Source organism: Serpula lacrymans (assembly GCF_000218685.1).
Source record: "Serpula lacrymans var. lacrymans S7.9 unplaced genomic scaffold SERLAscaffold_1, whole genome shotgun sequence".
NCBI classification, from domain to species: domain Eukaryota; kingdom Fungi; phylum Basidiomycota; class Agaricomycetes; order Boletales; family Serpulaceae; genus Serpula; species Serpula lacrymans.
The window spans coordinates 5,179,221-5,206,455 of NW_006763290.1; the positions used below are offsets into that span (position 1 = coordinate 5,179,221).

A 27,235-nucleotide genomic window follows, 5' to 3' on the forward strand; every position below is an offset into this window, starting at 1 on the left:
GACGCGACAAGATCGTACTGAGTCAGACGCGTCAGCCTGAGAGCTTTGCTCAGGTCTTAACACGCACCAGCTCCTCAATGAGTCCTCATTGCTCTGAAAGATAGCTGTAAACCCCAAATGGACGTTGAACATGAAGATGACCACTCCGAAGGTCTTTTTTTTGCTGGGTCTGACGACGAAGAACAGGGAAACGGAGCACCAATAGGTATAAACGATTGCACTGCGAACGACTTCCAAGCAAGCTCTACGCGTGAAAAGCGTCTATTTCTCGATGATAGTGAAGATGAAGAGCCTTGTTTTCCTCAGCAAATTCTATCACCAAGAAAAGTTATCATAAACCACGGGGGTGATGATTCTGAAAGTGACATAGAAATCCCGTCATTTGAGGACGTGCCTAGAGCGTCTAGCGTCAGCAACATTTCCTCTGTTCACTCGCATAGAACTTCTTCACCAGCTCCTCTATCTTCCCGTTCAGCCTCTAAAGATCGCCCTGCGAAGAAACGTCGTCTGTCACCGCCTTCTAGCCCAGTCCCCGCGCCAATCCCTGTAGTATCGTTTGAATGCGCTTATATTGGGTCATTTCTGGTCGGTAATGCTTGGAGCACTGTCAAAGGGAAAGGATACGTGAAGTCTGGGGACAAAATTCGCATAGAAAGGGATGAGCCAGACGATGGTAGTTCCTCACGATCCAATCCAGGAAAAGGGAACAAGAAGGAAATACAGATCAAAGGGAAAGGGAAGAAAAAGCAAATATCAATTAGCACCATGTTCAAGTCACAACCTCCCAATTTCCTAAAGAAAAAGGTAGATACTGTGGTACGGCTCACAAATAGTCGTGGTTTCGGTCGGTTCTGTTTCTTAAACCTGATGCAGGGGTAATAGTGTTAACACCGAACTAGAATTTGGTCGCCTGCCTCAGGATGTTGCCTCCTGGGTATCAAAACTCTTAGATCTGGGTACTTGGTTGGTTGTTTCTGCTAGTCGGCCTGAGCTCACGCTATTCTAGGAATCGTCGACTTTCGAGGAAGTACTATGGTTGATTGTCCTGACGTTTTACATTCTGGCGTGGATCTTATCGTATCGTTGTCCATTTATATCCGGGCATCTGCCTTTACATCGCCAAGTACTTCAAAAGCTCAACACTCAAAGAATCCATTCAAGCAGGACCAAGAAAGCTTGAGTGAACAGACACTTCGAGAGCGTAAAAGCGCTTTATTGTCTTTGTTTGACAAAATTAGCCTCCGACCTCGAAGTGGAGCACAGTACAAGGGAGATATTAGGAGTGATGAGGACATTGACCAGGAAGCTATAAAGTCTATGACCCAGCCTCCCCCAAGTTCAGCAACAAAAAACAATAGTGTCAAGAGAGAAGTCGTTGGCGATGGAGAGGTAATCGAAGTGGAAGAAGGCGAAGAATTATCCGATAACGAGTTGGATATGATTTATAGAAGGTAAGAACCATTCAGCTATATCAAATTCATCGATAACAGTTTCCCCATAGAGCACAACGACATGATCAGACAATGGGCGAAATGGATCCTCCTGACACATTTTCTCTCACCCTCAGAGGATATCAAAAGCAAGCTCTCTTGTAAGTCAGGCGTCTCTCCCATCCGTCATTGGAGCTCACGACAGATAGATGGATGCATTCCATGGAGAGTGGGGAGGTGTCTGCGAGAGAGGCTACTTCTATGCATCCACTTTGGAGCGAGTACGTTGTGTTCTTTAATACTGATCGTTCATGCCTTACAATCTTTCTTTTTCTTTCTTTTTGCCTTAGGTATGCGTTCCCATGTGAACCCCACGAAGGCGTAATAGACTTGACTGCTGACGAGCAGCCCTTTTACTTCAACCCATATTCGGGAGAGTTAAGCCTTGAGTTCCCCAAGGCTGAACGCCAATTCAAGGGCGGTATACTAGCGTACGTAAATCCAGCTCTTCCTGAACAGCTTGCTAATACAATTCCGACTGTGATAGTGATGGTAATGTCTTTTTAGCTATTCTAATGGGAATGAACCCTAGCTAACAAATTTTCTCAATATCCTTTGCAATAGAAAGTACGTTGATGTCACGTAGTTCTCTGATAGCATGATTCACGAAAGCTGCTCAGTGGGAATGGGAAAAACCATCATGCTTTCGGCATTGATCCAAACAAATCGTGATCCGGAACCAGAAGCACTTGACGATACCGGCAAAGACAATTCAAAAATTCGTCAACTTAAACTTGATCGTGCATTCAGGCCAACAACCCACCAGAGAAACAAGTCGACGAGCAGGCCATCAGCAACACTGATCGTGGCGCCAACTTCCCTTCTATCACAGTGGTCGGAAGAAATTCAGCGGTCAAGTGAACCTGGGACTGTGAAAGTAACCGTATGGCATGGACAGAATCGTCTCGATTTAACTGCCGCAACCGAAGAGGACAACGAAAATGACAAATCTATCAAGGTCGTGGTAACATCTTATGGAGTACTGGCTTCAGAGCACTCGAAAATATCAAAGTCGGGTGGACAATCAGCAGTCTTCCAAGGCAAGTCTCTAATAATCTAGCACGAGGGGAATCCCTAATTTCTTTCTTTAGTCGAGTGGTTAAGGGTTATCCTTGATGAAGCTCACCATTGCAAGTCCAGAGTCAGTAAGACAGCTCGTGCAGTATATGCTTTACATGCGAGAAGACGTTGGGCAGTAACAGGTCAGCAAGTGCTGCATTTTCACATTTCCTTCTATTTGATGCGTATTTAGGGACTCCTATCGTGAATAAACTTGAAGATCTGTATTCACTGCTGTGAGTTTATCAGCGCAAAGTTTAATCAGAGCAGTAGTCTGAGTTTAATGCATAGTAAATTCTTGGGTTTCACTCCTTGGTCGGAATACCCATTCTTCCGCTCGTGGGTCCTAAGGCGCACTACATGTGGCTAGTCGTTGCTTATACTCTTCTAGGTTTATCACAGTACCATTCCTCGCTCGTGACCCCAAAGCGATCGAGATCGTTCAGGTGATTCTGGAGAGCGTTCTACTAAGGCGAGAGAAAAACATGCGTGACAGTAATGGCAAACGGATAATAGAATTGCCTGCTAAAGAGGTACGCCATTTCGTATGACCCCAAACCTACATTTAATCATACGAGAACAAAGGTTACTGTAGAAAACCTTCCATTCTCCTCGTCAGAGCAAGCGATATACGATTCCATTTATAAGGATGCTAAAAAGGACTTTGACCAATTAAATGCCAAGGGAATTGTCAGTCGGAACTACACCCACATTTTGGCGATGCTCATGAGGTGCGCTATCAACGACGCTGGTGGGGCGAGTGGTAATCACTAACTTCGACGCAGATTACGACGTGCCGTCCTTCATCCAGACCTCGTAGCCAGTCCTACCGAAGAACCAAACGGGAAGTCGAGGGACGGTGCCGTCGACGTGGATGAGATCATGAGCACTGCTGCCGACAGCAGCCGCAGCAAGTTCTTTGCAGACAGCGTGCTAGCTAACCTTAAAGACTCTGGGAATGACGAATGTCCCATTTGCCTAGATGTGATGGAAACACCTACGATTATACCAGATTGTATGCATAGATGGTAAGTCGTCGTCTACTACCTCTAGGACACAGCCTCACTTTGGTGTAGCTGTAAGGACTGCATCATCTCCTATTTGGAGGCTTGTAACGAGCGAGGCGAAGAAGGCCGTTGTCCGACGTGTTCAAGGGGTCCTATAAAAGTGAAACTCTCTGTACTTGCCTATATATTGATATACTCAGATACTTTCAGGACCATGAACTCATCGAAGTAATACGGCCCAAGGCAGAAAGCTCAAGCAATTTGCTAGATGGGGTGAGTGCAGTACCGGAGGTCGTTCTCAGGAGGAACGATTTCCGTTCCTCCACGAAACTGGAAGCACTGGTGCAGAATCTTCGTGAGCAGTACTAACTTTCACCCCTAGTTCGACATACTGACGCCACGAATATGGTAGGGAGACTGCAAGACCAAGACCCGTGTTTCCGCGCTGTCGTGTTCTCCCAATTTACGAGTTTCCTAAATCTCATCGAGATCGCATTAGAGCGCGAACGGCTGGCATGGTACCGATTCGACGGGTCTATGGACATCAAGAAGCGGAACCACGCCATATCCGAGTTCAAATCTGCTTCTCGGGCGCCCAAGGTGTTGATTGTGAGCTTGAAGGCAGGAGGTGTTGGATTAAATGTTTGTCCTTCGAGTTGACATCCACAGCCTTGTTTAGCTTTGCTAACTCGTTGGACAATTTAGCTGACGAATGCTAATCATGTGTTCATGGTAAGCGGTGTTCCTTTTTGCTGTTTTTTTTTTTTGTTGAGCTGGGTGGCTTTTGATGAACACAATTGTGGTACTTATTATGTATTGTCTCAGATGGATTGTTGGTGGAACGCTGCGACAGAGAACCAGGGTAAGCTTCCTCGCATTCTAAAATCCTGTTCAAATCTAATCTTGGTTTGCTACTTCTATTCTGCAGCCATCGACCGAGTGCATAGAATAGGCCAAGAGAAGACGGTTTATGTTAAACACTTTATAGTAAGTTTCAGGGTTCCACGAGCCCAGAGCCTGTTTTTAACAGCTTGACGTTTGACGTTTGACGCTGACAGCGACGTTTTATAAGATCGAACATACCATCGAAGGGCGCATCCTTCAGATTCAGAAAAAGAAGACAGCTATCGTGAAAGAAGCGTTTCGTGGCAAGGGACCCGGCAAGGCAGATCCAGAGTCTTTGGAGAACCTTAAAGCCATCTTTGGAGACGACTGAGCCCTAAATGTCGAGGATAATATCAATCCAGGATTGCCTACTTATGAGTGAGATATCTATCTAATATTTCAATGAGTGTTGGAGGATGCGGAAGAGTGCAAGACTGGTGTTTGCTACATATGCAAACAAGTGATGGCGTGCAAACGGTACTGGGATTGTATGTAGTACATAGTACAGCAAAATCGTGGAGAATGGACATGTTAGGTGCTATGATAAAGTGAAGTCTTGGATGAATACAGTCCGATACAACGGGGTAGAAGAAATGCTAATGAAGTGCGAAGTGAGTCGTGAATGGGAGAACATCATCCATAACGAAATAAGTTAGAACGTAAAGAACTGGCGAACAACGGAAGCAAGGCCATGACCTAGTGAGACAGACCGTCGCAGACTTATGAAAACGATCAAGACGAGCGCTTGCAGGATGTATGACGGATAGAAAATGCCGCAATGCCACGGTCTGAACGAAGGACTGCTCCGCGTAGTACGATGTCGTCTGTCTAATACACCCAGTAAAAACAGGGCATGAGTATCTATCAGGGTAAGACACACAACATACACGACTCACTCGATGTGTACGCTGAAGTAGCTCGGCGATCTGGACTGAGAAACCCAGCGGCTATTCTGGCCACTCTGTTGTCTCGTAATTCGGGACACACTTGATCTAGGCCGAGCTCGCGGAAGAGTCTGCCTAGTTTTAGGGTTTCTTGCTGGCGCACGTGTACACCTGTCGCGTGGATGGAGTCAGTGAGGGCACATATCCTGCCATGCACGCCATCAAAGCGGTCGTCCCACCGAAACGCGATAGCAAGCGCCGTCCAAGCTGGAATAGACCCAACGCCGCAGCCAACCTTCCCATTCGGGATATACTCAAATGTACACCCAAAGTCGAGAAGAACGGCAGAGGCGAGGGCTTCTATGCTCTGCTTGCACTCAGAGGCGTAGTACGAGGACGGGCAAGCGGCGAGTGTTTGTGTGAGGGAGAGAGAGAGGTGGTGGGAGAGCCAGTGGAAGGGAGTGAGGCATGTACCTGTAGACAGACGAGTTTTGATAAGAGATTCGTCTACGAGGCCGTAGACACCGACGGCTGGGACAGGCGATAAGCTCATTCTCGAGTCGACCCTCGCCTTGCCTTTTCCATTATCAACGCCAATGTCCCAACACCCACAACGTGAGCCAAAATCAGGCCAGTCCCAAACGTCAGCGCCAAAGACTTCCTCGTTGTAGAACCTGCAGTCGTCACATAGCCCGCTAATGGCGGCTTGCTCGTACGCTTTGAGGGCGACAGAGGAGTGGGCGATGAGGGAGGATGTGAGGGTGCGTTGGAGGTGGGAGCGGATGCGAATGAGGAGTTCTGGGGGGAGGGAGAGGATGGTGGTGCGGTGGGATAAGGAGGGGGTGCACCGGGACTTAAGGTGTATAATTTCATCGAAAGTGGTAGCTTCTGGGGAGACATAGGCCATGACGGCGTGTATGAACGTCGATGACTTGACATGAAGAGATGGGGACGATGTGCGAGGCATGTTGGTGGATTTGAGAGCTTATTGTTTTGTCGATGGCTTTAAGTAAGTACGGCTGGTTAGGGGAGATAGAGGGCACGAAGAGAACATTACCTCACACGGCGCAAAGCCAGCCAAGAAATGAAGGATTTGTTGACAATAAGGAATCAGGCCCCTAGGATGTCAAGAAGTAAAAAAGACATGTCCTCGAAAACAGGCAAAGGTCGCACTGGAACAGGAAACAAGACCATAGTAAAAGCTAGTCTTCCATTTGGCGCCGCCGATAAGCACGAACCTTTGCAGAGAAAGAACGCTTTTTTTTCACAGAAAAAGCTTCGCGAATAATGGCAGACAATAAGAAAAAGACGTTTGAACTCGTTTCAGACTGCAAAGATGTCTTCTGTGAATACTCCCATGTGAAGTACCGAGGACCCTAACCCCACACTATGGTCACCGCCTGAACTTTGTCCTCCGCTCTCTCTCCAGAGCAAGGTAAGCTTAGTGTCATTTCAAGTTGCTAATACGTCGAGCTCACTGTTCTCGTCGTCGTCAGCAGCGTTCCCAGCGATGTCCTCCATATCGAGCTCAGCCCGCTCACGACTCAGGCTGTCCTCTTACCGCAGAATCATTCGTGCAATATCATCCTCGCCCTCCAGCATGCTTTCTGTCCCTGCACTTCCCTTGCAACCACCAACGCCAGATGAAGAGGCTGCTCAGTTTTCTTCTCGCATAGATCAAGTCGCGTCTTTTTTTGCCTCTCCCCGTTTCGCGTCTCTCAAACGGTCCTACTCACCTGCTGCAATCGCGTCAAAGCAAGGTTCTCTTCCCGTGTTGCCTTTACCCTCAAATTTACTCGCAGACAAGCTCTTCTCCCTCTTTTCAAAGGCTTCAGCTGAAGGGAAACCAGTTCATACAATGGGAGCCATAGACCCTGTCCAGATGACTCAGATGGCAAAGCATCAGCAGGTTGTATACATCTCTGGCTGGGCTGCCTCTAGCGTATTGACCACAGGAAATAACGAAGTTGGTCCAGACCTGGGGTAAGTTATCTATCAATATTCAGTAACTATAGCTAACTCCGTCTATTACGCAGCGATTATCCATACACCACGGTCCCGAACCAAGTACACCGCATATTCCGCGCACAACAACTTCACGACAAGAAGCATTACGACGAGCGTATGTCCGCAACTCCAGATGAGCGTTCAAAGATGCAGTTCATCGACTACCTCCGGCCTATCATAGCCGACGCTGACACAGGGTGAGTATCATCATTCTGCTTGTGCATCTTGTCCATATCTACCGCGTACTCTTGATGACTCATTCATTCCATCTTGCTGCGCTTTATACTTCCCAATAGACACGGAGGGAACTCTGCTGTAATGAAACTCGTCAAACTCTTTGCCGAATCCGTATGTCGTTCTATTCTTGTGCCCACCTCCGACGAGCGAGTACTTAATCATTCCAGGGCGCCTCCGCAATTCATCTAGAGGATCAGCTTCATGGTGGAAAAAAGGTAGTGTTCTTTCTTTGAGAAAACTAACTTAACTTTGTGGGCTAAACCATATATTAGTGTGGTCATCTTGCTGGCAAAGTCCTTGTTCCTCCCAGCACCCATGTCTCCCGTCTCCTCGCCTCACGCTTCCAACTCGACCTCCTGCTCTCCTCTATGCTCCTCATAGCTCGCACGGACGCTGAATCTGCTCGTCTCCTGTCCTCCACTGTCGACGTCGCCGATCACAAGTACATCCTAGGGACGACGCACAGCGGAAAGGCGCTTGCAGAGGTGTTGGAAGAAGCGGAGGCTCGGGGCGCCAGTGCAGACGAAGTCGGGAGGCTCGAGACCGAATGGGTTGGCCAGCGAGAGCTCTGCACGTTTGACCAAGGTACGTTTATCTCACCAAGGTCATATCTGTGTTTTGACTGGACTGGGATGGTATAGCTGTTGAACGTGCCATTGAAAGCTCAAGTTTGCGCGAGAAGCAGTCAGCTTACGAGCAATACCTTGCTGCCTCTGCTGGAAAGTCGAATAACGACGCAAAGGATATTGCAAAGGACATTTTGGGAGAGCGTGTCTTCTGGGACTGGGACCGTAAGTAAAGTCCCCATTTCTGACGTGAGTCTGGTACTAACTGTTTACTACCAGTCCCTCGTACTCGCGAAGGCTACTATCATTACACGGGCGGCCTCGAGGTATAGTACCCTCTCCTTCCATCAGAACAACCACGCACTTTTTTTTGATCTCATTCACTCGTTAACACCACGCTAATACACGTGTTTTCCACCCCAAAAAATATTGAAGGCGGCCATCAACCGTGCGCTCATATACGCCCCCTATGCGGACCTTATCTGGCTCGAAACGAAAACACCAGACTTAGAGCAGGCGCGGTACTTTGCGCGGAAGATAAGGGAGAAATATCCCGGGAAGTGAGTCTTTCCTTTTTTCCCTTCCCTTCTCCCTTTTTTCATTATGCTCAACTATACTTGCGATCGCCGCGCCACGATGTCATGCTGAAATTACCCAATTTTCTAACTGGAATTCTTTCCTTTCTCGAAGGTGGTTCGTCTATAACCTTAGCCCGAGCTTCAATTGGTCGAAGCAGGGCTTTTCTGGTATGATCGTTCTCGTGCCATACGTACCTGCCATAGCTTATCTGCGATAACGCGCTCCTTCTCTTTCTTCCTCTGACAACCCCGCAGATACGGATTTGAAGAACTTTATCTGGGAGCTTGGAAAGGAAGGGTGAGAGATAGCCGTTAATGAAGAACATGAGATGTCATGGACTTGTTGCTTACCGTCGCCGTCACCGCCGCTGCTGCTGATAGGCCTGATTATTGGCTGATTCTTGCTAGTTGGCTTTCAGCAACGGCGTCTTCCATGACATGACATGTTCTTTCTTATCAGATTCTGACCCTAACTTACGTTGACTTGCCTTTTTCTTTCGTTTTTCATTTCTCGAAATATAGGTTTGTACTGCAGCTTATCTCGCTTGCCGGTTTACATAGTAATGCCGCAGCCACCGGTGCGTTTCTTTATTCTTTTTTCTCTCTACTTTTGCTATCATCCCATCCTATAGCCTATTTCCCTCCCTTTTTATCTTTTTGTTTTGTTTTTTGTGTCCTTGTTCTGATTGATTCACTTGATCCTCATGGAACGGCATTTCAATATTGAATACAATGCCGATTCTCGACACCGACGTCCCAACAAACTCTAACTTTATCCCGCGAACACACCCTCTCACACCCTCTCACGCGCACGCACAGCTGAGTTGGCTGCGCGCTACAAGGAAGATGGCATGCTTGCCTACGTCGAGCTCGTTCAGCGCAAGGAGAAGGAAATCGGGTGTGACGTGCTCACGCATCAGAAATGGTGCGTTTTTTCTTCTCCTTGGTTCGAGAAATTGTGTTATATTATACAGTACTGATTACTGAAACAAAAGGAGTGGCGCGAATTACATTGACAAGATTCTGCAGACCGTGTCTTCTGGATCGTCAAGTACTTCAGCCATTGGCAAGGATTCGACGGAACACAGCTTCTAAACGGGAGGAGGATGCATGTCTTTCGTATGCGTATGATATGCGTGGATTTCAAATCTATCGAGCTTGCAGCGTTTTATTTTGTATGGTCAGTACAAGTCCGGAACTAAATGCGGATAACGACTAGAAGAAGAAGAAACTGCGAATATCAGCAAGAAGCAAGACAAGAAGGGAAAAATAAAACACAATAAAAAGCCAGCTATCGAGGATCTAAGTAAAAATAAGATACAGATAAAGAAAAAAGGCAAGAAAAATGTAGGGGGGTTAAGACATATGTGTATATATGCGGTATTACTTTGATGCGAATGAAATGCAGAGTAACTAACAGGTCGGTAAGTGAATGCGTAATACCATCCCAAAAATGAGATAGACCGTGATAAGACTAACGTCACCAGTACAGCCAGCCCAGCAGGCTTTAACCGCTCCTATACCATGATGCATGATGTACAGGCCATCAGAAGTCTGGCCACAGGCTAATCATGTTCGAATCCGTGATACGTATAGTTGACATTGGGATGCACTTTTGGTGGAGACACCATCTCAAACTGCGACGTATCAAAGCTCCCACGCGTCTCCTCCGACAGCCTCGACGTCGTCGACAAAATCGAGCGCGGGGGGGACGCCGAGCCTTGCAGCATAGCCAGCGAACTCGTCCGTGGTGGGGGAGACGCCTCAGCCGACGACGACGACGCTGATACCAACTTTGGACGCAGTGCCGACTTTCTCCGCTCATGCCCAAACGCCCCGCTGTTTCCACGTGCATGGGCATTGGACGCAACGTACTGTTCCGGCAGCCGCGGGCTAGGCGGAATCTCGGACTGTCCTGCGGAGGATATTCGTCTCCCGGATGAGCTCATCTCCAACACGCTCGGTCTCCGTGGCTTTGACCCATCGCTGTACAACGTCGTCCTATCGATGCTCATCCGTTGTTCCACGGAAGCTGAACTTTGTGAGAGGCCGCTTGCAGATTTCCAGGACTTTAGGATGGACTTGCGAGCTGCAGTCTTCTCTGGCTGTGTCACGGGAACGCCCCCGGGAGTAGGTAGGGAGACGGGTTGATTAGGGGGTTCCGAGATGGAAGGCCGTGGTCCTGAACGATTATTTACGGTATAGGGGGATTCCTGGTCAGCCAGCACAGGAGTCTTCAACTTCCCATGGCTACCCGTCGCGACAATTGGTATAGGTGGTAACGATTTGTCGACAGGAGTAGCAACCTGCTGTTCTTGTGAGATGGACGAACGCGCTGATGCGGGTAACTGGAAAGACGAGCGTGCCACAACCGGCGTAGGAGGCTGCCCTGAGATCGAGGGTTTGCTCTTTCTCCACAGCTTCTTAAAAGTCTTCACACTCATCCGAGAATTACTAGACACCTTCAAACTCTTCGTAGTCGCTACGTCCTCTCCGGACATCGTAGCAGAATCGGCAGAGAATCTACTTGAAGGAGGCGTAGAAACACACGAGCCTTCATCGATTGATGAAAGAGACGGTCTTGGCTCTGAGAAATCCTCGCTAGAGTATTGAACCATGGTGGGATCCCAGTACGCTCTGCCATGCTCTGGTTCAGGAGCTGATGAAAACCGCCCAAATGGATCTGGGGATAGGGGAATCGGCGATGCAGAGAGGTCAGACACCTTTCGTGAGAACGACGGCGGAAGTAGTGGCGGGTACATAGAGTCGTCTAAATCCCTCTTTCGCAGCTCGGTCTCAGAAGAGGCAGTATCCGAAGAATTTGAACGCATGTTAGACATGTAAGCCTTGGGAGCACCTGTGGATACACCGTTAATTGCCAAGCGAGGGGGAGATGGGTATTGTGTGACTGAACGTGGTGGTGACGGTGAATTAGACACCTTGGCAGATATTGACGAAAAAGGGACAGCAGGCCATGCCATGTTAGACATGTCTTGGGGAATAATGGAGCTACTGTTTATAGAGATCGTCGTGGTTACATTGGCTACTCCCAGTAAAGGCTCAAAAAAAAAACTTACCCTTCATATCTAACAGTGTCACGATTGTCTCTCGAGCTCCCAAAGTCTGAATCTGGCGTGGGAGGGAAGGCCGCTGAGGGCGGGGAGCTTGCTGTATGTGCACTAGAGGACGTTGAATACACATGTGAGTGTGAGTGATTCTCCCCCCCAAGATCAGTCTTGAGTCGTCGCGGAGAGAATTGGGCTAAAGTCTACACAAATCTGGTTTAGATTATCTACAAAGGTACCACCCCATGAAATGTACCTTCTCGATTTCGTCAAGCTTCCTCTTCATAAGGTACTGACTCCTACGGCGGTCATTAGGGTCATTCTCGTCATAGTTCTGGAGCACAGAAACGTCAGGCTATCAGTCAAAATCACAGATAGAATCAGAATCACCTCTTCTTCGTAACTTGGCTCCAAACCAAGATCTAAATCCTCAAACACCGCACCATCACGCTTCTCGTCTGCTGGACTCCTCGCTCTCACAAGTTCTCCCTCACCGCCATTAGCAGAGAGGGCGTCTTTATCCGACAAGTCAGGTGTACTGCCACCCACCAGGTACGCCAAGTCGGTACTCCCTGTACTACTACTCGGTGGTGCGGGGCTGGGTGTCGCAGGAACTAGCAATCCATCGCCCGCATTCGGGTGAAGAACCAAAGGCGGTGGAACAGGCCGTCTAATCGTGCCGGCCGTAGTAGGAGATGACCTCCGCTTATTCGGCGGAGAGGACGCCGGTATCGACACCATTAATGATGGGCGCGACATTCGGTGCAGTATATCTCTTACTTCTTCCACCTCGTCATGGCCCTCGAGTTCCGCCTCGTCAAGACGCCTCTGGTCCGGCAGAGCAGCAAGTGTAGATCCGTCTAGCGCTAGTTCGACCACATTGGGATTAGGCTGACGTCGAACTCCTTGCGAGTTATTATGTACGCTAGCCCAAGTTTCTGCATCACTCCCAAACATATCTGCTAGTGGGTCCTTGCCTCCAGGAAGGGAAGCCATACGTGCAGTGGACTCCTCTTCGTACTCCGAGCCAGATGCTAGATCTTCTTGTGAACCAGAGAGAGGTGTATAATTACCAATTTCACCTGCCTCCTCGTCACTCGATTCCGCAGCAGCCTTGTCCTTGGCTAGTTTTGTATTTCTCAATGCGAAACTTGGCGCAGGACTTGCCGTCTGCAGCCTCCCCACCAACTTCAAATCCAACGGTGCCCTTCTATCCTCCATGGGACTCTCCTCGCCCTCCGCCCTCGAATGGGCACGTTTCCTGTTACTCATTCTGCTCTCAGTGCGCTTGGCGTGGTTCATTCTACGGCTTCGCAGCCAAGGCTCATACCACGGCGCCCTTCTACGATCAATGTCAAATTCTACTTTGGCCAAAATAGGGATGATGGAAGGTGAATTCAAGCCTGGGAGGTCAATACCCTGAGCAAGAGGGTCCGTATCAGAAGACTGAGAGGTATCAGGGGTATCAGGCTCGAACTGAGATGCAGATGTAGATGATGATGGCGGGGCAGACTTGGAGTGCGACCGAAGCTCCGATAATGAAGATGGGGTTGAAGGGGAGGGTGTGATGGGATAACCGAAAGGCTGAGGCGTTTCTGACCGCTGTGAAACGAGAGGACGGAGACTGTTGGCATCCAATCCTACACCGAGGCCGAAAGGGCTGGGGGTTGGGCCTCGGGAGCGGGCGATTGCTTCTTCCCGTTCAGTTTGGACCACCCGTGACCATATAAATTTCCATATATCTTCAGAGAGTCTAGGACCGGGCTCCTCAGCACCTGATTCATTTGAAGCGGGAGACTGGAAGGGCATTGGGCTATTTTGGGTGCTCCGAGAGGGATGCGATGAAGAAACGAGGTAGAGGATCAGTCCGGCGGTGCTGGGCAAAGCGTACTCTTTGGCGATAGCGGTGAGCTGAGCGTGGAGGGACGATTGCAAAGCAACGAGAGTTCCACGCTGGAATTGGGTGTGGTAACCTGATGCACTGAGTGGAGGAGGCGTTAGTTCGGAGGTGCTGGGAGAGTCGTCTGAATCGTGAGGGAGATGGTGGGGAGGGATGACATGGAGAAGGAATTTTGACTGCGAAGTGTATGTCGAAGAGCTGAAGGCGGAGGTGGACATAGAGGACGGGGTTGGTGAGCGACGGTACTGGTCAGAAAATGATGCGGAAGTTGAAGAGCTTGGAAAACTAGAGGAGACGGAAAGGAAGGAAGGCGAAGGTTGCATTGCAGGGAGAGGGGTCGATACCCCGAGCGCATTCGCAAGTTTTGCAAGGCGATGTGGTGGCAAGGGAGATCGGGGAGGAGCCCATCCTGGAAGGGGACTGCTGGCAGGGCTGGCCGAGTATTGAGAAGACCGCTCAGAGGGCGTTAGATTTGACATGAGAACGCAGGGAAAGAGCGCGTCGATTGATTAGGCGAAAAGAGCAAGTTTCACCGCTGAAAAGCTGTTTTGAAGGAGATCAAATGTAAGAGCCAGAAAAGCGTTGAACTGATAGCTGTGTCAGGTTTGGTGATGGCACAAGACGTGTAAAGTACGTACGAAGACGTGGTATAGGGCCGTTATGCAAAACTCATACAAAGGTGGTATAATATGTTTGCAGGATATCGTGGTGGTCGTGAGCGAAGGCGACGAGCGCGAGCAGGTGGGGACGAGTTCACAGCTCAGCACTCTGCTCGACTGTGCGAACACATTTCCGCATTCGGCATCAACGGAAGCAGATTGCTGCGCCACTTGCACCTGCTGTCACGGCATCTCCCTCGTCGGCTGTCGTCTCCAGTCTTTATTTGATGCAGATACTGGCGTCCTATTATTATAGAAACCGATCCTCGGTCTCTTGTCCACAATATCCTTCCTTTTCTCTCGCGTGCATTGACTGCAGCTCGACCTCTGCACCGATGAGCTCCATCCAAACTATCACTCCAGCCATAGTATTCATCTTCGTGTCGTCCAGCATAGGCGATTGATCATATTTGACCGTGTCTCCCCCTACTCAGCCTTCAGGGATTGTTGATATGGTCTCGGCATCACTGGCATGTTTGAAGCAACTGGAAGCCTTTTTAGTCCTCGACACTGCTGAAACTGTGATGCACCAGTTATAAGACATCACCGGTAGCTCACAAACGCTGATAATCGTGTCGTATTCCGGTGCTGCGCGCCATCAATCAATCATGCTTGGTCTTCACCATGTCGATGTTCCACGAAAGTCAAATGAGCATCTTGCGGCGTGACTGGTCAACAGGTGTGGGTCGCAGTATCGCCTTGAATCTAGCACGCAATGTCACAATGGCTGAAACAGATTCGAATACACGGACGACTTGGTATTGGTATGTTATCAAGATGTCGATCCGGGTATGAGGTGGACCACTTGAGCGATACGTTAACGACATTTGGATCTCAACATGTTCACCGGTGTCCTCAGCAAGACCACTTGACGAGATCACGACCGTCGCTAATGCCACCAGCAGCCAAACTTCTGCAAACAACCGACCTACAATCGTCATGATGTCATCTCGTTAAATACCCAATTAGTGAGTATGTTCATCTCTTCCATTTGAATGTATCTCATAGCGGTCAGAATACTCTACAGAAAATATATACTTCTGCCAAGTCGGGCAGTGATTGGACACCGAATGACTTAATCGCCTACAACATCACAATCCGCCGTTAATCCTCAGACACCTTCGGATATAAGCCCAACACAATACCTGATGCCACTTGTTAGCCAAGAAGACAAAACGGTCATCGGTGCCAAGGATCCAGTAGCGCAGGTCATCGCTCAAGCCATTGCTACTTTCCAATACAACAACGCAGCTCGCGATCGCAATGGCTTAGATCCGTTTCATTCCATGACAATACCTGCCATCACTATGTTCTATTACCACAGCTCAGTACCCGGTCTCCAAGACAGAAGTAGTCAAGTGCGTAGTCGTCTGAACGAAGGAATGGAAGTTCCGGAGTTTAGGCGGGAGGTCTTACAACATTACGAGGCTCTCAGAAGGATGTCGAAGGAATGCTGGGAAGATTTCGTCACCCACCGTAACGAGCTTTCATAGGACCAGGGCACAAAAGCAACCTGATCATTTTCGTGCCCTTCTTTTCTCCTTGCCCACGAGTAGCTTTCTATTGGGCCCGTTATGATGATTGTATATTTTATATTTGAGCATGCAGATATATTGCTCTTTATGGGCGTAATAGCAAGTAAAAACTCGGGCTGGTCCCAATTGTCTTCCTTCCGTTCGCGAGTTACATTCAAGTACACGAGTTCGCGACTCCCTCCAAGTTCAGTCACTTTCTGTAGAGATGTGTTCATCAACACCATTCTATGTATGCCTGGAACCAGAGCTGATTCGGAGCGGGACGAGGTGGTTGAAGTTCAACCGTTGAACGGGCCGACATCAATTCCGCGGTTAACGTTAGTGCCTTATGGACTTGGCCTCATTGGCACGTTTGAAACAACTTGAAGCCTTTTTCTTCCTCGACACTGCTGAAACTGTGATGGCACCAGCCAGCATAGGCATCCCCTGAGCTCACAAAGGCTGATGAACCTGTCGTTCTCCGGTGCTGCGCCCCATCAATCCATCATGCTTGGTTTTCACAATGTCGAGGCTTCAAGTCGAAATATGCCACGTCTTGCTGCGTATGTGACTGGTCTCTCAACAGGATGTGGGTCGCATTATCGCCTTCAATCTAGCACGCAATATCACAACAGCTGAAACAGATATCCGATTCACGACCGGTCTCGTCGCACCCCAAAAGTTCCAAAAGTTTACATGTAATAGCACAAACAAACTTTTTCGTGATTGATTTCTGGCCGATGATCCCGGAGAGGACACATGACTCCTGGTCTTGTGAGCATCCTATCGACGATACGAATCTTCTCTTCTACCTTCCTCTCCGGCGAACGAACACAAAACCGACGACTTGTTATTGGTACGTTATCAAGAGGTCGATCCGGGAATAAGGTGGCCACTTGAATGATACGTTATCAACATATTCGGATCTCAACATGTTTACTGGAAGAGAAGGTGTCTAGTAGCCATTATTACGTTTTGGACAATCGATCACTTGACGCCGGCCTGCCTGCAATGATGGAATGATTTTGTCCAGCGATAGTCTTCCGCGGCAGCCATGACTGGGTCACGCGACCTCCTGTGAAGGCTTCGAGAGCGTATTAGGGCACAGACCTCCTAAACAGTAGCCAAGGCCAAGAACACATATGGGTCAGCTGTGCATTTGTGCAAGGCATCGATGATAATGAAAAGTGGAGTGGGGAGTTGTTGAAGGCTTGATGGCCTGATTGGACCTGGGCAAGTCTCCTTGTCCGTCTTTGTCATAAGCGCTGAGAACTGGTGTCAAAAATCAGACTTAAAAATATGTCTGGCACCACTTACGGTTATTCGAATTCCTTCCGCCCCAAAGAGACGGGAGCCGGAGAAACTGTCGGGCTAATGTCAATTCTACAGGAAAGCGAGTGGTTCTTTATGGACGATGGCACGATCGATAGAAACGGACGTGACAGAGGAAAGCACGAGATGAGTCGCTGTTGTGCTCGCTTGCTGTGAATGTTTGGGTATGAACAGGATCACAGACAGAGCGGAGGACATGGTCGAAGATGGGGTGGAGATAAAATAGCACCGATCTCGCACAGATTCAGTTGCGAGTTTACACCCTGATTGGTACACGCACGGTAGCCTCGAGGCTTGTCACTAAAATATGCCACGAGTGTCGTACGACAGCTGTGGGCATTCGTACACCGATAGCCGTCAGACAATGGTTTTACAATGGCTGGCGACGAGGATAATGGGCGTTGTATTGTAGAATGGCGGGGCATTGTCTGCGATCCTAGTACAAACAAGCAATAAACAAAGGAATGGGCGTGAGAAAAAAGAGGAGTAGGGATATTGGGTAGACTTGGCAGCGAAGATCGTCTTCAAGCTGGTAGTCCATTGTTGTTGTTCCCGCTTCAACTTCGCCTTTTTTCTTTCTTCGGTTATTATTTTTTTGTATCTTTTCTTCTCTTTACTTCATTACGATTTCTGCAAGCCATCGCTTTTCATTCACCACCACGACTCATCCACGACGAACCACCATGGATCAGCACCACCACCAGCATCACCACATCCCCGATGATCACAATCCAAATCTTACCTCAGGCCCTTATGGCTATTATCCAGCCGAACAAGATCCCTCTTACAACCTCGCCTACAATCCTCAGATCCAGCCTTATCAAGTCGTGCAGCATCCCGGGCCTCCTCCGCGTGGGTGCATTCTCCTGCGTTTTATTACTTCACCACCATAACGCATGTTGATCTGATAATGTTCTTGTCTTCTTTGTATTCAGGTCATCTCTCCGCACCAGACCTGCACCAAGGTCTTCAGTTCCACAACCTCAGCCTCATGCCCACCCATCAATATCCGCCACCTGTTTACACCTCATCGCCACAACATGTGCCCCTGCCTCTTCCTAGTTCTCCCCCTTCCCCGTCCCCACACATGTATGACCCCTTGTCTCCCCCCATTTCTGGATCGGACACATCAGGAGACGGCATTTACCACCACCACCACTCCAGAAATAATAGCAGCGGCACCGGTTCACCATCCTCGTCGCGAGGCGCTAGTCTAGTCCACAGAAATTCTCTTCGTTACAACCCGACACCGTCTCCCACCAGCTCATCTGGCCGAAGACGAGGTCGTTCCCTACACGATTCAGACGACGAGGACAATATGGGTGCTGCATTTGTTGAGAACCTTGCCCATTCCAGGAAGGAGGCCACTAGGAAGCAGAGGATAGAGGCAGAACAACGAAGGAGAGACGAGCTGAGGGATGGTTATGCAAGGCTGAAGGATGTGTTACCAGTCTCAAATCAAAAGAGCAGTAAAGTGTCGCTTCTTGAACGAGGTTAGCTTTCTCTTTCAGAATCTCAAGAAGCTGTCTCATGAAATGTCCTTACACCTCATAGCTACGAATCACATCGTCAATCTGGAGAAATCAACGCAGGAGATGCAGGCTCGTCTTCTTTCTTTGGAACAAGAGGTGCAGAGGCTACGAGCAATCAACGAGAAGATTTCGCTGGGCGTCAATAACACCCCGTCACCAGGACAAAGTACCCACATGCATGGCATGGACAGCAGACCTCTATCCCCACCACCGGAATCAGGGATGCCCATACATTCGCTAGCCCATGTAAAGGGCCAAGAGCCTCCACGAGAAGACTCGAGGAGTCCAGTCTCAGACGACGGCTGTTATTAGACTAATCTGGTTCTAAAGTCATCATCCCAAGGACGCTGTTGTTTTTTTTTACCTCATTTTTTCTTCCTTTTTCTTCATCCATTTCTTCATCGTCTTGTTTTATTTGCACGTTTGTATCACATTTCACGGCGCAGCGATTGGGAGAGCGAAGGAGACCGACTCACTCGAAGGAGGTTGACCGACAAAGGCGCTGGGGAACGTGTATGGCGCTCATGCGCACTATCCACGGTTCAGTTCGCCTTATTCTCCGCCTAACGTGAGACTACCCCCTATAACTCGACGCTGCAGGCCAGCATGCAAGAAACCACATGTCGATCCGGATTCCAGTGTGTTTAACTTCTGATCGCACCTTATCTCGTTGATCGATGGAGCTGTGGCACATTACTCCCCTGCCTCGTGTTCCTTTCGAGTTCTGGATCCCTAGTGGACTAGAACCCTCTTCCTCTCGCAGCAACCTTCCCCCATTGCACTTCTCGCGCCCTGTTTCACTCCATTTCATTCCACTGCGCTCCTACGTCGTTGCAGTCTGCTGATTGTATCCATCTTACTCCGACGCATCTCATTCTCCCCTGCGCTTCAAACCGTCTTTCTTCCGATGGACCCTTCCGATTGCCTTGATATCGCGATGCGACAGAGCACACTTCAAATTAAAGACCGCCCCATTACTTACGAAGGATATGAACCACTGATACGACTGAACGAAAAACCACATTTTGCGACGAGCCATTCACGAATTTCCACGTCGATCGGAACTGCGGAGAACTTGCTCCGAAGTTGTCCATTGACCCCAACCGTCGCCCGTGGCTGAAATGGTAGGGACCAGCTAGGTGGACTGCCTCCGTCCGCTTCCGACTTGGAGTCGTCGAAGCAGACGAGAGAAAGACCTCAGCCGAAAGTTCCTTGAAGGAAACCTATTATTACGACGGGTGCCCGCTCCAGTAGCGGACGGAAGAGCATGGACGATGAAATAAAGGACTTGTAGCAATTTGACCGCTCCCGACGATATGACCGAAGATCTACCATATCATTGTAGTTAGAAGTTTGTTTGTGTCAGCGCATACAATGTTTTGTATCCTTCCCATCTGTAAATTGTATATGCATTCTTCGAAATGGCCAAACTGTTGGGATAGATTGAGAGTCGAGAAAGAAAAACTATTGGTCAAGGACAATGAATCAAAGCCATGTATACTATGAAGCTCTACATCAACATGAAATTGCAATTTGAAGAACAAAAACTGCGTTCCACATGTATAGGATGCGCGCACGCATGTACACACACGTGTAACGGGTGATGATGAGGACTGAACCATAGCCATAGGAGGAATGTACAAAAAAACATGCCGCAGCACTCACCACTGCGTTCTATAGGTAGCACATGGCACAAACATAACAAACATGGAAACATGGAAACATCTCTCTGGCCAGACAAGCCTGAGCGTAAGAGTTCTGGAGAGCAAAAAAAGAAGATGAAACCTGATGGCAAAGCGAATGAAAATTCTCTGGCTTTCTATAAACCCCAAAGTCAACTGAACTGCAGCGTGCTCCTGCCTAAGTTGTGGTGCAAGGGGGAGGGGGACGCCATCGGGCGCCGAGTGACCGGCAAAACTCAGTGGGCCTCATTGGATATTAAGTGGGCCTCCGAGATAGGACTAAGGACATAATTGACCGAGGTTGCTTCTTCCGCGAGGGGGTCTGTATGTACCGCCAGAGCGCAATACTAGAACATTGTTGGCCAGAAAGTTACATGAACACTAGCCCGCTCTGTAGAATGGACCCTGAACGCCCCCGAGCGAGCGCGCCGCACACATCACGAATAAAGTTACGGGAGTACTACGATGCACTGGAGCGCCTTGCGACTGCTTTTGTTTTTGCGCCTGATATTGATGCTGACACTGATGCTGATATTGAACCTAGAGTGACATATTGACACCAGCCCTCGTGCGTGACCGGAGAAACGGAGGGTCAAGGTGCTACTGCCACCACTGGGTAAAATGCCACTGCTGGATAAGTCAAGTTGTACTCGGCTGTTGTTTGGCGGATAACATGGAGGGTGCATTCTTTCAAACCAGACCAACCAATCAGAAAAAAATCGGTACCGAACCAACAATTATTGACGGAAATCCCATCACCGCAGGGAGAACCGTGCTTGAAAATGGAAGTAGTCTGAGTGGCTTCCCCCATCCACCGCCCTCCCATTCCGTGAAAGGCGGCCGTGTTGGATATCGATAGCGAGGGTGGGGGGCTGGCGATTCTGGTCTTTCATTGACAGTTGTGAAATACGGAAATGAAGATTCGCCATGATTATTTTTCAGGGTTTTTGTGTTCTTTTCTGAACTTGGACTGTTTGATGAAGGGTGAAAATAGACCCAGCGAAGGTCACGAGAAAAGGACGGCCACGAACAAGGAAGTTTCTTGAAAAGCAGACCATCTTGCAGGAGGCCAGGGCCTAGCTGTCATCGAACTTGAAAAGCTTGAGATTTGACAGCAGAGATCAAAGCTAGGTACAATTGCAGTATACTGCATTGGCATGTCGTACACCGGCAGGCCATGTGACTGAGACGGGGAACCCGACTATGGCAATGCTCCAACGCCCAGGATTAAAAGATGGGGACTAGCAGCAAAGATGACGAGCGGGCAATAGTCGACCCTTACACTTCCGTAGTCCTTCGAGAACGCAAGATGACAGGCGCAGAACAGTTTCGCATCAATGGCACTCGATAGCCATGACTTTCGTGGTGACAAATTGTGAAGAGCGCAAAGTTACATTCTAAAAGTCACATCAAGGGGGATATGAAGAAGCACGCCCTAGTGCTGGTTGGGCTTTGCTATGCTTGGGTGCAGCAGTGAGATCTTGATGGATTGCTTCAAAATTGTACTGCTATAGAGCAAAAGAATCCTTATCCAGAACTGATGAGAATAGCATGACGATCCGTTGAGCAGTTTTGGGAAAAAAAAACGCGAGGACCCAGGTGACGGCAGTGACACCACGTTTCTGTCACATCCTGTCACTCTCCCAGGGCGTTACGTCGCCTTTTCCTTTCGTCCTTTGTACACTTGCTGATGCCTTTTCTCTTTTTCTCTTATTATTTCCGTTAGGTTCTGATTTGGATCCATTGGGCTTAGGCGTTGGCTTTCTGGCGCTGACTTGCGTTGGAAGCATTGATTTTCTGAGAATTGGCTTCCTTGTTTGCTCCCGACCTGGAAATTATGTTGGGTTTACACGGCTTCTCTGAAATGGAACCTTCATCCTCATCTGGCACTCTCTTGTTACTTATCGGATACTGGCATCTGCTTGTCAAGGGTCTGCGCTCCGAATCTTCCCTTCTCTTTTTTTATGCGCGCTAGAAGGCCAGAGAGGGGGTCACGAGATGCAATGAGCTGTTACCCAACAAGTCCACTCACACGGAGTTAATACTCTTCTCTCGATACGCCGTTCTGGGGAACTCTCATGCCGACCTTACCGTGACGCTTGGCTGCTCTTCTTGTTTGATACCCGACTCTTCGTGTTTTGTTGGCCTTGTCCTCCGTCGCCCCCCTGTCAACGCTAACGCAAAACCTTGAAGAACAGTCTCCTGGAAGGTCGCCGAACATTCTCACTTTTTATCTGCATGTTATCTCACGCAACAGGGCTATTCCGGGGTGAGATTGCTTGGTCAGTGTTACTGCGCCTGTTGATTTGTTTCGTCTCCGAGGCTCAGGTTTTCGAATATGTTCAGAACGTGTCAGATGCTCCGAAACCAGTTCACGTCACACATCACGACGGTCCCAAAAGTACCCTGTCGTTCCAAATCGAACCCGATCTCTGCTATGCATTCATTTGGCTCATTCGCCGTGGAACGTCGAATGAATGTATCGACCAATGTTAGGGAGTCTCCAAATCCTGGACCCGGTGTCTCTTACGTGATGTTCGTCGATGTGTTCTCGCATCGCTTCGAATGGTGTGTATTCCCACTCGCGTCTGTATCTAACAGATCCAGTCAAGTATAGGCTACTAGCTTATGCTTCCCAGGGAAAACAGCTATTGACGTAGGAGGAGCCTATGTAAGTCATCGCCTTTGAGGAGCGTGCATTGCCTAAAGTCTAATTACGTATATTTTATAGACGGAAGTGGTCAGCTGATTCATCTAGCGAGTTTGATCGTGATTGCCAGTTCACCTCCGTGGCGAGAATGCAGGGCCAGGGTCCTTCTCGTGAAGGAGTACGAGATGACGGTTGGAGGGGTCATATCGCTTGAACGGAACATGGAGCTGGACCTACAGGATATGACAATGACAGGTATGGATCAATAATAACTGAAGGCAAGTCTCCCTGTATCTTTGTGTGCGATCTGCAACCGCATGGGCCGCACGGTGGCATTCAACGTAAAGGAGACTTCTTACTGCTTGCGACGAAGTGGTTATAAGACCTGCGATATAACGGCAGACTTCTGTAGCGCATTTAGAGAGGGAGATATTGCCGTGTCAGTCAAGACTTGCGTGTGCTGCGCGGTGTATGTAAGGAAATGTATTGTTAGGAGTCATTTGTGCGAGCGCCCCGAGGGAGATGAGAGCGTGATGCGGCGGAGAGACTGGGGAGGGGGTGTTGTGGCTTGTTGTGGTGTGATTGTGACGTGACAAGGATAATACACGTTTGATCGGAGAAGAAGACGAGTTTAAGTCGAAAAAGACAAGTTTCAATGAGAAGGAAATAGAGGAAAATGAAGAAAACGTTGCAGGCTGAGCGATCCTCGTGTCGGCGGCGAGTGGTGATGGGAGTTTCGGCTAGGACAGAAATGGAGAGACGAGTCAGATGAAGGGTGATGATTAGCCTGGTCGCCGAGAAGCGCCTCTGGTCGGGGGACCGGATCTTGATGAAGGGTACTAGGAAGAGCAAGGAAATAAATCGATGGGAGACGGACAGCCGGGACGGGGATGAAGAGAAAAGCGATGCGAAGACTGCAAAAGGGATTTGATGGGGGGAAAGGGTGAACTGGAGAGACGATGGCTGGTGAGACACAGGGCTGTGGGTCAAGCCGCATACGGCTCAGCACGGCGGTGGGAAACTAATCGAACCCCTTTAGACCGTCAGGGACTAGTGGTCCCGAGACTTCACACTCCGCACCAGGCTCCGACGTCACTTCCGAACAGCGACACGAGGCTCAGCCACACCCGCGTACGCCGGGCAATAAGACGACGTTTCCTTATCAGGAAGCTCTTCCTCTCAAGGCATATTTAGTACGGACCCAATCGTCTCTCTTTTTCTCCATCCCCCCTTTCCTTTCTCCTTCCTCAGTCCCGCCCTCTTCTCTCTCCGCCATTTCTTTCTTTTCTTCTTCTTCTTGCCTGCTTGTCCTATTGTTTGCTGCGAGTACGACGTCGGATCTCCTTGTTGTGCTTAACGTAAGTCGCTACCCGCCATTATCTCTTTTGTACTCAACGCGCATATATCTAGTCTTTGGCATAATTTCACATCTCATTTATTGCTCCCAATCGTCTGTATATCGTGCAAGCTCACAACAGCATCTTTCAAACATCTTCTGTCCGTTTTTTTGATTTACCACATGGACGCCCCCATCTCCCTCGAGCACCCCAGGAGCCCCAACTTCATGGATTCTTCATTCACTTACGACGCCCTCTCAAACCTCGACTATCTGCAATACCCGCAGTCTCCCTATGGCGTCTCTTCCATGGCTCGTAAGTTCTTATTGCAATTTCATATACGATCAACATCTCATTAGCATCTATAGTTCCTGGGCCCTCTTCTTCGTCCCCTCGTCTTGATTTCAATTCGCTGAATCTCGCAAACCCACTCAGCGACTACTACTCCTCTGGCACTTCCTACACCACAGCTTCGCCGGGCCGTCCCTACACGCCCCCCGATAACGGCATCTCTCCCCCTGCCCTGTACAGTCTCAGTGGCGGAGAGCTCTCGTCTGACGGTCTCCAGTCGGGCAGACGCAGCCGTGGTAGTGGTACTCACTCTCCTGCCTCTGTTCACAATGTCCCTTACTCTGCAGCTGTGCCACGCTCGCACCGCTTCAACCCGATCGCTGCCCCCACCACGCGTTCGGCTACAAAGGCGACGAGGAGAAAGTCGAGGAATGATGATTCAGATGACGACGATGACGATTTCCAACCCCTCAACAGCACTTCTGCCAGCACTGATGTCCGCCGCGAAACCATTCGCCGCCAGCGCATCGAGTCAGAGCAGAGGCGCAGAGATGAGCTCCGTGATGGCTACCGTCGGCTTAAGGATGCCCTGCCGGTCTCGAACCAGAAGTCTAGCAAAGTGTCCCTCTTGGACCGTGCTACGACCCACATCAAGTACCTCGAGATGACCGCGCAGCAGCTCCAAACGAGACTCCAACAGGCTGAAAATGAAGTTCAGCGACTACGCACGTAAGTGTATGATCTATAGACCCTTTAATCAGTCACTCATGAATATTTCAGTGTCAACGAGGCATTGATGCTCGGCACTGCAGAGCAACGTCATGCCGCTGCCGCTGCTGCTGTTGCAGCAGTTTCACAACAGTCGCAATCCTCGTTTTGAACGCCTCGTCTTGTTACCTTGGCCGTCCCCGCACAAAAAAAATCAAAATCGCACACTCGCCCATCGGGCACTTTACTATATACGGACTACTTAAGATGATTGCATGGGATTGAAATCCTGCCTGGACGCAGGCTGCATTTGCTTACAATGGACACTCGCATTATTTTTTTTATTCAGCATGTTTTACGACTCGTTATCATAGCGGTCTCGCATCACCAGAGCACAGTTGGTATATGCGTCGGTGACGCTTTATTTCCGTTCTTCTTGGGCTCTCAAGATCGTTTTGTGGCCGCGCCGCACTCGGAGATCTCAGCAACACGACGATGACAAGATGTGGATACCAAGGTTGCGGTTGATAGACGGTTCGCGGCACGACAATGACACAAGACGGCACAGACGAGCTTGAGGCGCATGGGTCACGCGCCTCCTTGTAGGCTGCGTGCGTGCCTCGCCGCTGTCGCTGACACTCTCTTGTCTTCATCCTTTTTTCAAAATTTGTCGTTTGTTGCACCTTCTATCCCCTTCCGAGTCCATCCCTCTCGCACTTGTAGGCGAACGACCACTTTATTGTGGTTACGTGCCTCGTGCGCGCCGATACACTGGCCTCATCTATTGCTACGAAGATCTCGACGTCTCCCGAAACGCCCTTACGAACGAAATATTCTCCTATCTCCCCTCCACCAACGTTCAGGCCTCTGCCCTGATGCCCCGCTCATCATCACGCATTTTTTTTTTATTACTATCCCTGATTTATACGACCCACCCATACTTGCGCGTCACGAATCGAGCGCCTGATCACCGCTCAACTTCACGACAAACCCTCTGTCTCGCCCTTCATTTTCACCGCCCTCCTGACGAGTACCTTTGAGATTGCGTTCTATCTCATTGTCAATTGATGACCTTTGCCGCCGCACCGGACATTGCATGTCTGTGAGCGTGTGTGTGACGATTCTGGTACTCGTAGGTAAGGGAAGACTTTTGGATTGGTGTTGGCGAGGGCGACATTTGACGACGACAGTTTGTCTGCGATTCGATGCTTTCTGCTTTTTCTTTGGAACCCTCTCCAACGCTATTTGGCGCCGCTCGCGTCTCTCTTGCCTTTCCTCGCTAGTCGTTGTTTAGGTTTGGAGAAGACTGCTTGAGCGCCCGAGTGGATTGGCGACGACTATGAAGTTGAAGTTTGAAACAGCTCCTACGGTTCTGGTCCTGCGTTCGCTTGCGGATGTTGGATGCCTCGTAATCGCTCGACTCCCTTGACGCTCTGACATGCCTCCTCATGCCCCGGTTCATTACCTACCCTCTACCCCGCGATATCGTTATCGTCATCATTCATGCCTGCGTGTGCTGTGAAACCTGTTGTAGCGCGCTCGGTCTATTACTCGTTCATCCCCGGCTTGACTTGATGGCACTATTTCCTACACGTTTATCGACTCACCCGCCTTATATTTCTTTTTGCCCGCTCTGGTCGTTTTTCATTTTATTTACGATGGAGACGAATAGCAGATGATGGTTGTGGATCTGACCTTGTCTTGCTGGCTTGTACTTGTTGCATTGTAGGAGTATCTGTGATGTAGCACTAGCCCCCCTGTGTTTTGTCTTCATAATTCAATGGAACGGCGTTCTCTTCTGTACTTTATTCACCGTGTGATTATGAGTGAGTTGAGCGAATGTGGTGTGGAG

At 49.3% G+C, this 27,235-nt stretch overlaps 10 protein-coding genes across 10 annotated transcripts; 9 read left to right on the forward strand and 1 right to left on the reverse strand.

The window, feature by feature from the left end:
* Positions 1 to 117: 117 nt before the first annotated feature.
* Positions 118 to 6,231, forward strand: SERLADRAFT_444658 (uncharacterized protein; the record flags this gene model as incomplete). The annotated part of the gene is made up of 22 exons (XM_007312906.1): positions 118 to 408; positions 499 to 844; positions 900 to 956; positions 1,007 to 1,451; positions 1,502 to 1,591; positions 1,640 to 1,711; positions 1,781 to 1,921; positions 2,103 to 2,530; positions 2,582 to 2,692; positions 2,743 to 2,785; positions 2,841 to 2,888; positions 2,941 to 3,082; positions 3,135 to 3,280; positions 3,335 to 3,577; positions 3,626 to 3,716; positions 3,767 to 3,911; positions 3,969 to 4,198; positions 4,262 to 4,288; positions 4,382 to 4,418; positions 4,485 to 4,543; positions 4,629 to 5,269; positions 5,338 to 6,231. 21 exons carry the CDS (start codon positions 118 to 120, stop codon positions 4,770 to 4,772), a joined length of 3,336 nt encoding a protein of 1,111 aa, XP_007312968.1.
* A 694-nt stretch (positions 6,232 to 6,925) lies between these two features.
* On the forward strand, positions 6,926 to 11,750 carry SERLADRAFT_444661 (uncharacterized protein; the record flags this gene model as incomplete). The annotated part of the gene is made up of 14 exons (XM_007312907.1): positions 6,926 to 7,308; positions 7,362 to 7,529; positions 7,629 to 7,680; positions 7,737 to 7,784; positions 7,842 to 8,154; positions 8,211 to 8,360; positions 8,415 to 8,461; positions 8,571 to 8,695; positions 8,826 to 8,881; positions 8,969 to 9,011; positions 9,236 to 9,291; positions 9,533 to 9,638; positions 9,709 to 11,114; positions 11,172 to 11,750. The coding sequence occupies 13 exons, from the start codon at positions 6,926 to 6,928 to the stop codon at positions 9,806 to 9,808; spliced, it is 1,647 nt and encodes a 548-aa protein (XP_007312969.1).
* Positions 11,751 to 13,677: 1,927 nt separating this feature from the next.
* SERLADRAFT_455727 (uncharacterized protein) lies at positions 13,678 to 14,231 on the forward strand (the record flags this gene model as incomplete). Its single annotated transcript, XM_007312908.1, has 1 exon — positions 13,678 to 14,231. One exon carries the CDS (start codon positions 13,832 to 13,834, stop codon positions 14,123 to 14,125), a length of 294 nt encoding a protein of 97 aa, XP_007312970.1.
* Positions 14,232 to 14,578: 347 nt separating this feature from the next.
* SERLADRAFT_455728 (uncharacterized protein) lies at positions 14,579 to 15,977 on the forward strand (the record flags this gene model as incomplete). The annotated part of the gene is made up of 2 exons (XM_007312909.1): positions 14,579 to 15,305; positions 15,353 to 15,977. The coding sequence occupies one exon, from the start codon at positions 15,486 to 15,488 to the stop codon at positions 15,828 to 15,830; it is 345 nt and encodes a 114-aa protein (XP_007312971.1).
* A 1,065-nt stretch (positions 15,978 to 17,042) lies between these two features.
* On the forward strand, positions 17,043 to 17,586 carry SERLADRAFT_455729 (uncharacterized protein; the record flags this gene model as incomplete). The annotated part of the gene is made up of 1 exon (XM_007312910.1): positions 17,043 to 17,586. One exon carries the CDS (start codon positions 17,151 to 17,153, stop codon positions 17,337 to 17,339), a length of 189 nt encoding a protein of 62 aa, XP_007312972.1.
* Positions 17,587 to 18,328: 742 nt separating this feature from the next.
* On the forward strand, positions 18,329 to 20,150 carry SERLADRAFT_455733 (uncharacterized protein; the record flags this gene model as incomplete). The annotated part of the gene is made up of 2 exons (XM_007312911.1): positions 18,329 to 18,676; positions 18,738 to 20,150. 2 exons carry the CDS (start codon positions 18,502 to 18,504, stop codon positions 19,025 to 19,027), a joined length of 465 nt encoding a protein of 154 aa, XP_007312973.1.
* A 33-nt stretch (positions 20,151 to 20,183) lies between these two features.
* SERLADRAFT_455735 (uncharacterized protein) lies at positions 20,184 to 21,432 on the forward strand (the record flags this gene model as incomplete). Its single annotated transcript, XM_007312912.1, has 1 exon — positions 20,184 to 21,432. The coding sequence occupies one exon, from the start codon at positions 20,365 to 20,367 to the stop codon at positions 20,686 to 20,688; it is 324 nt and encodes a 107-aa protein (XP_007312974.1).
* Positions 21,433 to 22,735: 1,303 nt separating this feature from the next.
* On the forward strand, positions 22,736 to 23,261 carry SERLADRAFT_432750 (uncharacterized protein; the record flags this gene model as incomplete). Its single annotated transcript, XM_007312913.1, has 3 exons — positions 22,736 to 23,008; positions 23,058 to 23,068; positions 23,129 to 23,261. 3 exons carry the CDS (start codon positions 22,736 to 22,738, stop codon positions 23,259 to 23,261), a joined length of 417 nt encoding a protein of 138 aa, XP_007312975.1.
* A 1,011-nt stretch (positions 23,262 to 24,272) lies between these two features.
* SERLADRAFT_412549 (uncharacterized protein) lies at positions 24,273 to 26,919 on the forward strand (the record flags this gene model as incomplete). Its single annotated transcript, XM_007312914.1, has 5 exons — positions 24,273 to 24,405; positions 24,458 to 24,699; positions 24,744 to 25,404; positions 25,456 to 26,543; positions 26,564 to 26,919. The coding sequence occupies 3 exons, from the start codon at positions 24,567 to 24,569 to the stop codon at positions 25,553 to 25,555; spliced, it is 894 nt and encodes a 297-aa protein (XP_007312976.1).
* A 65-nt stretch (positions 26,920 to 26,984) lies between these two features.
* Positions 26,985 to 27,183, reverse strand: SERLADRAFT_376724 (uncharacterized protein; the record flags this gene model as incomplete). The annotated part of the gene is made up of 1 exon (XM_007312915.1): positions 26,985 to 27,183. The coding sequence occupies one exon, from the start codon at positions 27,155 to 27,157 to the stop codon at positions 26,996 to 26,998; it is 162 nt and encodes a 53-aa protein (XP_007312977.1).
* Between the last annotated feature and the right edge of the window lie 52 nt (positions 27,184 to 27,235).